At 47.5% G+C, this 10,862-nt stretch overlaps 1 protein-coding gene across 1 annotated transcript in view; it reads right to left on the bottom strand.

The window, feature by feature from the left end:
- Positions 1-9,152: 9,152 nt before the first annotated feature.
- LOC124023396 (sodium-dependent neutral amino acid transporter SLC6A17-like) overlaps positions 9,153-10,862 on the bottom strand; it is a 52,474-nt gene continuing 50,764 nt past the window's right edge. The window contains exons 11-12 of the mRNA XM_046337919.1: positions 9,887-10,049; positions 9,153-9,660 (exon numbers count right to left, since the gene is read on the bottom strand). Coding sequence (XP_046193875.1) covers positions 9,286-9,660; positions 9,887-10,049 — 538 coding nt within the window. The 3' untranslated portion in view covers positions 9,153-9,285. The remainder of the gene's footprint in view (positions 9,661-9,886; positions 10,050-10,862) is intronic.

Below are 10,862 nucleotides of genomic sequence, written 5' to 3'. Positions count from 1 at the left end.
TTTAGCCTTATGTTTTAGGTTATTGTCCTGTTCAAAGGTCAATTGATCTCCCAGTGTCTGGTGTAAAGCAGACTGAAGCAGGTTTTCATCTGGGGTTTTTACCTGTGCTCCGTCCAGTTTAGCTCCGTCCAGTTTCTTTTTATCCTAAAAAACTCACCAGTCTTGCCGATGTCAAACATACCCATAACATGATGCAGCCACCACCGTTATTGAAAATATGAAGCCAAAGTGGGACATCTGTAGCTGTTTTAAAATCACCAATGGTCTCATGGTAACATCCACTAGCAGTTGAATTCCAGAAGGACAACTGTATCTTTGATGTGTCTGGGTGGTTTAAAATATATTATCCACAGAATAATTATTAACTTGACCATGCTTAAAGAGATATTCAATGTCTGATTTGTTACTGTTACTCATCTACCAATCACAGCCCTTCTTTGTGAGGCTTTCGAAAAGTTCCTTGGTCTTTGTAGTTGAATCTGTGGTTGAAATTCAATAATAATATAATACACATGACACTTTTATCCAAAGTGACTTGCAGTCATGCGTTCATACATTTTACGTATGGGTGGACCCAGGAATCAAACCCACTGCCCTGGCCTTAACAAGCACCATGCTCTATCAAGTGAGCTACAAATTCAATAGTTGACTGAGGGGCCTTACAGAATGATGTTGTGTATGTATGGTGGACAGAGGAAGGGGTAGTCATTCAAAGATCCTGTTATTTCACCCAGAGTGAGTCCATGTCATTTATTTTGCGATTTGTGAAGCCACATTTTACTCCTAAACTAATGTGGGGCTTGCTTTAATATTTCAGTTATTACATTTTTATTCATTTGTAAAAGTTTGTAGGGTTTCCTTTTCACTTTGACATTATGGAGTATTTTGTGTAGATCAATGACCCCGCCCCCCCAAAAAAATCATAATGAAAATCTACTTCAAGTGGGGTGAATACTTATGACACTCACTGTTTGTACGAGGGCATCTCAGACGGTGGGAGGATTTGTACGTCTGTAGTTCTCACTTCCAGGAATCCAGAGGCATCTTTGACATCATGAGACTATCAGTCAATATCCAAAGGGAATATGGAAGACCTCAACAAGCTACTGTGGATTCAGTTGCTTGTTGACAGACAGATACCGTGTTAGACTCCATGTCTCTCCTCTGAAAAGATCAACAGAAATGTGATTTCTTCAACACTTTTCCTGAAGCATCTATGCTAAAATAAAGGACACGAACCTACACACTGTATAATGTGGTTCATACAAGTGGTAACTTTTATTTCAGTTTTGTCAAAGACAAAGAGATAGATTGCTACAGTGCTAATGCTCATGAATTGTCACACAGTATTTTTTTTTTGTGGGGGAAGGGGGACCACGTTCAAGTTGTCATTTCTTTGGAGTCAGAAAGTCGTCCTAAAGAGCAACTGAAGAGACATAATAACACTGATAGATTAGCTTAGCGTCACAACTGACTTCACAGCATCTACTTTGACGACAGTTAGTAAAGCTGTAATCACTGAAGGTGGAAATCAAGAAACACACAACCAGTTTTAAACAATGACATCTTACAGGTACACACACACACACACACGCACGCACGCGCACACACACACGCACAAACACACACACACGCACATCTTCACAAACACACACACGCGCACACACACACACACACACACACACACACACACACACACACACACACACACACACACACACACACACACACACACACACACACACACACACACACACACACACACACACACACACACACACACACACACACACACACACACACACACACACACACACACACACATACATACACACACACACACAAATCAATGTACAGTCTCTCCAGTTATTTTGACTGAGAACAACAAACTCACACTAATAATATATTTACATTGTAAATCTACAGACACAATAAGGGTACATTATACGTACAAAAATCGGAAATATCTAAAAATATACAATTATTATATACAGCTCAAGTATTCACCCTGTCACTACTACTATATTTATAGATAGATATATTCATTTTGAATTTGACAGAATGTACATCAACATCTACAGAGTAAATATACAGAAAAAAAGGGGACGTTAGGGGATTTTACAATTTGATGTTATTAAATGGTTCGTCTTATAGGCCAGGAGAAACTGTAACCAATGGATACTGTTTTCTCTAAACAGAATCTACAAACTTTAGCTACTTTTATCCACCGCTAGCTGACAATCAATGGAAGTGAATGGTACAAACTGTAGCTACCTTTAGCCACCGCTAGCTAACAATCAATGGAAGTGAATGGTACAAACTGTAGCTACCTTTAGCCACCGCTAGCTAACAATCAATGGAAGTGAATGGTACAAACTGTAGCTACCTTTAGCCACCGCTAGCTAACAATCAATGGAAGTGAATGGTACAAACTTTTAGCTACCTTTAGCCACCGCTAGCTAACAATCAATGGCAGTGAATGGTGCATCTAGACTACTACCAGGGTGAGGAACCAGCTAACATCAAGTTGTAGAATCCTAAACTTCCCCATTAAGTACTGTAGTTCAATGTATTGATCTTTCAGAGAATAAAGCATATTATCACTGTTATATAAATACACTATCACTGTAATTTGAGAGAAATTGAGATAGTCTACACAGGATTAATGTATTGTACTTGTACAAGGCAGTATTTAGACAGTGATAATACATACAGGCCCTGGAGTTGACATTACATTACCTCAGTAAGTGATTTAGGGAATTTAACGTGAATGAATTTTTAGGCAAATGAATGATTAAAGGCCATGTGCAATATACACCTTCTGGTCTCTGTCCACTTTGTCTCCTTTTAGACTGTTTGTTTCTCTCTCTCTCTTTCCCTCATCTCTCTTTCTCTCTCTCTCTCTACCTCCTTCTCTCTGGGTCTTTCTCTCTCTCTCTTTCCCTCATCTCTCTTGCTCTCTCTCTCTACTTCTTTCTCTCCTAGTCTCTCTCTCCCACTCTCTTCTTCTCTCTCTTTACCTCCTTCTATCTCTCTCTCTTTTTCCTCCCTCCCTCCTTGGCCTCCCTACATCAATAATAGTTCAAGTGATTCTAGCTCTCTAATTGGTAATAATTTCCTCTATGACCTTTTAGTATAATTCATTCATGAACCATGTTAGTATGTTTAAGTGCTATACAATCCGTAATCCGTTTTAAAAGGAGAAAGAGTTTAGGTTTCCTGTGTTTACGTCCCAAATGCACTATATAGGGAAAAGAATGCCATTCGGCATACAACCTGTGAGTTCCTGCCGTACACATTAGCCCATACACGTACTGTAGCCTGTATGGTTATGTAGCTAAGTGATCTGTTTGCTCGGCTTCCAACATGACCATTTAGTCCCTAGCAATCTGCGGCTGTGATCCACCAGTCAATACAACGCTATGAGTAAGTGCTGTGCTCTATTTGCTGGTCACAATGCAATAATCTATTCTGCTATCTCACTTCCTTTGTGCTTCCACAGTTGTGCTTCCACAGTTGTGCTTCCACAGTTGTGCTTCCACAGTTGTGCTTCCACAGTTGTGCTTCCACAGTTGTGCTTCAGTTGTGCGCTTTACTGCTGTGCTTTACTGGAATCTATAGAGGCATTCTCTGTTTATGCCTGGACTTTATATCCTGTGCTGGGTATTGTGTATTGGATTGGCTGCCACCATTACAGATTTATCACTCCTAGGGGTTGAAACATTTCCCAAAATTCCCAGGTTTTCCCGAAATACTGGTTGAAAGATTCCCTGGAATGAAGTGAAGAAAAACCAGGGAATAAAGGAATCCTCCAAACTGTATTCTGGGAAAAAACCTGGTGGAATTTTGTTCAAGTTGCAACCCTGAGACAAGACAAGCTCTGTCACTGGTGTTCTGTTTGATCAGTGCACGGTGTTCAACTCCAGGGTCTCTACCTGCGGTACAGTGTCCACGTGGCTGGGACTATGTGCTATGTGCTACATAACGTCTCCTTAAAGACGACTTTAACAGAAGGCTAACAGACAGACACAGAGATGCTGTTCAGGCCACGGCAACAGGTTGGTCAAAGCCTGTAACAAACATTATAAACCATATCTGGGTCTCATTCTCAGTCACTTAAAAATCTGTTCTCTCGTCATTTTCTTTCCTTCATCGGAACTGTTTAGAAAAGCACTTGGCCCGGATTCAATCTGTATCGCTGAAGTATCGAAGCAGATCTGCGTTAAAAGTGAATTAAATAAAGTCATTTCCAATTGAGCCGAGATACATGTATGCAGTGTTTACCGTGTATGCAGTGTTTACCGTGAATGCAGTGTTTACCGTGAATGCAGTGTTTACCGTGAATGCAGTGTTTACCGTGAATGCAGTGTTTACCGTGAATGCAGTGTTTACTGTGAATGCAGTGTTGACTGTGAATGCAGTGTTTACCGTGAATGCAGTGTTTACTGTGAATGCAGTGTTTACCGTGAATGCAGTGTTTACCGTGAATGCAGTGTTTACCGTGAATGTGGGAACATTGCCTCTCAATTTCAATCAAGCTATAAAATGAATGTTCTGCGCTACTTCGTCGATTCAGCTTGTATCCAGCCCCCCTCCTAGTCATTTCTTTCAGATTAGAGTAATGAAGTAGAGGAGGCAAGGAGAGTAGGTAAGGAGAGGATGGATGTTTTTTTTAGAAGAGCTACAGTGTGCTCTGTGTGTATCATCACTGTCTTCAGGGTGAGGCAGGAAACACACAGATACTGCCAGGAACTCCTCTGGTGGGCAACAGTGTCACCATGTGGTTCAAGTCTGCTATTGCATCCCCCCCAAAAAACGAGTTTCATTTTGTACACGACATTACACACTACATTATATCCACATAATAGTTATTATTTAGACAAATCTCACACTATCATACAAATATTTCAACCATGAAAATAAAATATATATATATTTTTTCAAACTTGACAATTCACAGAAATAAAATCTATTATTAGTGCCATTGATTGATCAGAGTGCTTATCGAAGAATATCATTTGAGGAATGTACAATATTAATTAACCTTACATTTCCCATTGATCAATTTTTGACAACAGCCATCCCCTGGGTACATATTTATATTTCTAATACTGGGGTCACCTGGGCTGTCTGCAGAGCACACACAATGCCTGGTGATCAAACGCTAGCTGCTTGGCTTATCTGAGCACAGATGAATCATGCTGCCTTCTAGGACTGGATTAAAATGGGGGCCCCCTTCATCTAGTCTATGAAAGATGAGAACTGCCATCAACATCCGTAGTGGCTCTGCTCTGTTTGGTTTCACAGGGGACTTGTTTTGTTTGGTTCAGTGGCGAAGTGGGGTTTTAGGGGCGACGTGGGGTTTTAGGGGCGACGTGGGGTTTTAGGGGCGACGTGGGGTTTTAGGGGCGACGTGGGGCTTTAGGGGCGACATGGGGTTTTAGGGGCGACGTGGGGTTTTAGGGGCGACGTGGGGTTTTAGGGGCGACGTGGGGCTTTAGGGGCGACGTGGGGTTTTAGGGGCGACGTGGGGTTTTAGGGGCGACGTGGGGTTTTAGGGGCGAAGTGGGGTTTTTGGGGCGACGTGGGGTTTTAGGGGCGACGTGGGGTTTTAGGGGCGACGTGGGGCTTTAGGGGCGACGTGGGGCTTTAGGGGCGACGTGGGGTTTTAGGGGCGACGTGGGGTTTTAGGGGCGACGTGGGGTTTTAGGGGCGAAGTGGGGTTTTAGCTGCGACGTGGGGCTTTAGTGCCGACGTGGGGCTTTAGGGCGACGTGGGGTTTTAGGGGCGACGTGGGGTTTTAGGGGCGACGTGGGGTTTTAGGGGCGAAGTGGGGTTTTAGGGGCGACGTGGGGTTTTAGGTGCGACGTGGGGCTTTAGTGGCGACGTGGGGCTTTAGGGGCGACGTGGGGCTTTAGGGGCGACGTGGGGTTTTAGGGGCGACGTGGGGCTGTAGGGGCGACGTGGGGTTTTAGGGGCGACGTGGGGCTTTTGGGGCGACGTGGGGCTTTAGGGGCGACGTGGGGTTTTAGGGGCGACGTGGGGTTGTAGGGTCGACGTGGGGTTTTAGGGGCGACGTGGGGCTTTAGGGGCGACGTGGGGTTTTAGGGGCGACGTGGGGTTTTAGGGGCGACGTGGGGCTTTAGGGGCGACGTGGGGTTTTAGGGGCGACGTGGGGTTTTAGGGGCGACGTGGGGTTTTAGGGGCGAAGTGGGGTTTTTGGGGCGACGTGGGGTTTTAGGGGCGACGTGGGGTTTTAGGGGCGACGTGGGGCTTTAGGGGAGGCGACGTGGGGTTTTAGGGGCGACGTGGGGTTTTAGGGGCGACGTGGGGTTTTAGGGGCGAAGTGGGGTTTTAGGGGCGACGTGGGGTTTTAGGTGCGACGTGGGGCTTTAGTGGCGACGTGGGGCTTTAGGGGCGACGTGGGGCTTTAGGGGCGACGTGGGGTTTTAGGGGCGACGTGGGGTTTTAGGGGCGAAGTGGGGTTTTAGGGGCGACGTGGGGTTTTAGGTGCGACGTGGGGCTTTAGTGGCGACGTGGGGCTTTAGGGCGACGTGGGGTTTTAGGGGCGACGTGGGGTTTTTGGGGCGACGTGGGGCTTTAGGGGCGACGTGGGGCTTTAGGGGCGACGTGGGGTTTTAGTGGCGACGTGGGGCTTTAGGGGTGACGTGGGGCTTTAGGGGCGACGTGGGGCTTTAGGGGCGACGTGGGGTTTTAGGGGCGACGTGGGGCTTTAGGGGCGATGTGGGGTTTTAGGGGCGACGTGGGGCTTTTGGGGTGACGTGGGGCTTTAGGGGCGACGTGGGGTTTTAGGGGCGACGTGGGGTTGTAGGGTCGACGTGGGGTTTTAGGGGCGACATGGGGCTTTAGGGACAACGTGGGGTTTTAGGGGCTTTAGGGGCGACGTAGGGTTTTTGGGGCGACGTGGGGTTTTAGGGGCGACGTGGGGCTTTAGGGGCGACGTGGGGTTTTAGGGGCGACATGGGGTTTTAGGGCGACGTGGGGCTTTAGGGGCGACGTGGGGTTTTAGGGGCGACGTGGGGTTTTAGGGGCGACGTGGGGCTTTAGGGGCGACGTGGGGTTTTAGGGGCGACGTGGGGCTTTAGGGGCGACGTGGGGTTTTAGGGGCGACGTGGGGTTTAGGGGAGAAGTGGGGTAGAATGACACTACTGCTCTGTGTTAAGTTAGATATGGGGGCTGTTCTTTACAGCTAGGTGAACAGTAGAGAGAGAGGGGGGCTGTTCTTTACAGCTAGGTGAACAGTAGAGAGAGAGGGGGCTGTTATTTACAGCTAGGTGAACAGTAGAGAGAGAGGGCTGTTATTTACAGCTAGGTGAACAGTAGAGAGGGGGGCTGTTATTTACAGCTAGGTGAACAATAGAGAGAGAGGGGCTGTTCTTTACAGCTAGGTGAACAGTAGAGAAAGAGGGGGCTGTTCTTTACAGCTAGGTGAACAGTAGAGAGAGGGGGCTGTTCTTTACAGCTAGGTGAACAGTAGAGAGAGAGGGGCTGTTATTTACAGCTAGGTGAACAGTAGAGAGAGAGGGGAGGCTGTTCTTTACAGCTAGGTGAACAGTAGAGAGAGAGGGGGCTGATCTTTACAGCTAGGTGAACAGTAGAGAGGGGGGCTGTTCTTTACAGCTAGGTGAACAGTAGAGAGAGAGGGGCTGTTCTTTACAGCTAGGTGAACAGTAGAGAGAGAGGGGGCTGTTCTTTACAGCTAGGTGAACAGTAGAGAGAGAGGGGGCTGTTCTTTACAGCTAGGTGAACAGTAGAGAGAGAGGGGGGCTGTTCTTTACAGCTAGGTGAACAGTAGAGAGAGAGGTGGCTGTTCTTTACAGCTAGGTGAACAGTAGAGAGAGGGGGGGCTGTTCTTTACAGCTAGGTGAACAGTAGAGAGAGGGGGGGCTGTTCTTTACAGCTAGGTGAACAGTAAACCTTCATCTTCAGGCTAAACCTTCCTCTCCTAACATGTAGGTTTACATGTCAATATAATGATTTCTAGGTCTCACAACACATTGTAAATAACAATAAAGAAAGAAGGCGATCCATTTTACTGGGTGGGTACAATAGCTCACCTTTAAGAGTTAAGGTACGATGTTGTTGAAGACTGGTTTACTACTGAGGATGCGTCACAAATGACACCCTATTCCCTATATAGTGCACTACTTTAGACCCTATTCCCTATATAGTGCACTACTTTAGACCCTATTCCCTATATAGTGCACTACTTTAGACCCTATTCCCTATATAGTGCACTACTTTAGACCCTATTCCCTATATAGTGCACTACTTCTGACCAGAGTCCTATGGATCCCTCTTCCCTATATAGTGCACTACTTCTGACCAGAGTCCTATGGATCCCTCTTCCCTATATAGTGCACTACTTCTGACCAGAGTCCTATGGATCCCTCTTCCCTATATAGTGCACTACTTCTGACCAGAGTCCTATGGATCCCTCTTCCCTATATAGTGCACTACTTCTGACCAGAGTCCTATGGATCCCTCTTCCCTATATAGTGCACTACTTCTGACCAGAGTCCTATGGATCCCTCTTCCCTATATAGTGCACTACTTCTGACCAGAGTCCTATGGATCCCTCTTCCCTATATAGTGCACTACTTTTGACCAGAGCCCTATGGACCCCTCTTCCCAATATAGTGCACTACTTTAGACCAGAGCCCATAGGATTCCATTCAGGATGCACCCCGGTCGGATTTCCACTAAGAGGGTCTGTAAAGATTGTTTCATGTGATAAAAGTGAGAGAAGCAAGTGATGCTTCGTGAAGTGGAAAATGCTGTGTGCTAGTCTGAATCCCCTTCTACTCTATGGGATATAATCCTCTTTTATGGAATGAAGAAAGGACTTTAAGAGCTTCCTGAGATAACACGGCTCCTTCCATCGCCCAAAATAAACCCACAAGGTCTATGATCAGTGAGGCCGTCGTATTGCAGTGTTTGACTTTAACACAGTTACACCAAAACACACCGTACCTCTTCACCACATTACCTGGGGAAGAAGAGATCCTAATTATTATGGATGGAGAGATGCTGTTCTGTAATGGAGGAATGAAGTGGAGGGGGTCAGGTTACACTGACCCCCCCCCCCCCCCGGCAGTGTTCTCTCTCTCTCTCTCTCTCTCTCTCTCTCTCTCTCTCTCTCTCTCTCTCTCTCTCTCTCTCTCTCTCTCTCTCTCTCTCTCTCTCTCTCTCTCTCTCTCTCTCTCTCTCTCTTGAGTTGTGTTTGATAGATAGGGTGTCTTGTGCTTCAGTCAGTCAGATCAATCATAGTTCGGACTCCGGCGAATTAATATTCTGATAACCCGTCTTGGTCGGTGTCCCGGTACCATATCCAGCCGTATTGGTCATCTCCTGGGCTCCGCCGGGCCCCAGGTAGGGGCGGTGAGAAGGCATGGGCGAGGGGCTGGGGCTGGGGGTGCCTTTACCGAGGATGAAGCGGGACTCGTTCTCCTCCTCTAGGCCAGAGAGTTCCTTGGTCATGCCTTTACGGTAGGAGACGGACAGCTTGTTGGAGCCGTCAGAGAGCAGGTTGAAGTGGCGGGCGATGAAAACGCAGGGGAGAGGAAGCATGGCGGCGATGATGAGGGAGTAGGCTACGCCCAGAGCCCACGGAGGGTAGGAGAGGAACTTCTCCGACGCCTGGGGGTGGGAAGGGGGCAAGAGGAAGGAGAGAGGAGAGTGAGTGAATGTATTAAATCATTAAACAAACATGTACTATCTAAACAATCATTGAACTGGCAGGAAAGTCTTAGAACAGAACAATTAAAAAGCGAATGCACATCTGAAAAACAAAGCAGATAGTAAGACAGAGGATGAAAAAGAGAACGAGACAGAGAAGCTACAACGAGAGAGATGATTCACTGACCAGTTCCTCCACCCAGGCGTTGTACCCTGCAGGACTGACGGCCATCTCTATCACCGTGGCAACGATGAGCACGGTGAGACAGGCAGGAGACACGTACTTCCACATATAGAAATAGAAAGAGTAGGGTCTGAAACCCAACATGTCCTCTAGGTCCTGCATGAACCTGAGAGAGAGAGGGGGAGAGAGAGAGAGAGAGAGAGAGAGAGAGAGAGAGAGAGAGAGAGAGAGAGAGAGAGAGAGAGGGGGAAGAGGGGGAGAGGGAGAGATAGAAAGGGGGGAGAGAGAGAGAGAGGGGAGAGGGGGGGGGAGAGAGGGAGAGATAGAAAGGGGGAGAGGGAAAGAGAGAGAGGGGAGAGAGGGGGGAGGGAGAGAGAGAAAGGGAGAGATAGAGGGGGAGAGAGAGAGAGAGAGAGAGAGAGAGAGAGAGAGAGAGAGAGAGAGAGAGAGAGAGAGAGAGAGAGAGGGAAAAAGAGAGAGGGGGAGAGAGGGGGAGGGGGAGAGGGATAGATAGAAGGGGGGGAGAGAGAGAGAGGGGGAGGGGAGGGAGAGAGAAAGGGGGAGAGGGAAAGAGAGAGAGGGGGAGAGGGGGAGGGGAGAGAGGGAGAGATAGAAAGGGGGGAGAGGAGAGAGGGGGAGAGGGAGAGGGAGAGATAGAAAGGGGGAGAGAGAGAGGAGAGAGAGAGAGAGAGAGAGAGAGAGAGAGAGAGAGAGAGAGAGAGAAAGAGAGAGGGAAAAAGAGAGAGGGAAAAAGAGAGAGGGGGAGAGGGGGAGGGGGAGAGGGAGAGATAGAAGGGGGGAGAGAGGAGAGAGGGGAGGGGAGGGGAGGGGAGGGAGAGATAGAAGGGGGGAGAGAGGAGAGAGGGGAGGGGAGGGGAGGGGAGGGAGAGATAGAAGGGGGAGAGAGGAGAGAGGGGGAGGGGAGGGGAGGGGAAGAACAAAAACGAGTTTTGAACACATTCATCATGATACAAATCTA

This window comes from Oncorhynchus gorbuscha, linkage group LG03 (genome assembly GCF_021184085.1).
Source record: "Oncorhynchus gorbuscha isolate QuinsamMale2020 ecotype Even-year linkage group LG03, OgorEven_v1.0, whole genome shotgun sequence".
Classification (NCBI taxonomy): domain Eukaryota; kingdom Metazoa; phylum Chordata; class Actinopteri; order Salmoniformes; family Salmonidae; genus Oncorhynchus; species Oncorhynchus gorbuscha.
Note: the sequence above shows the minus strand (reverse complement) of the source record. Positions and strands in the feature narration are given on the sequence as shown.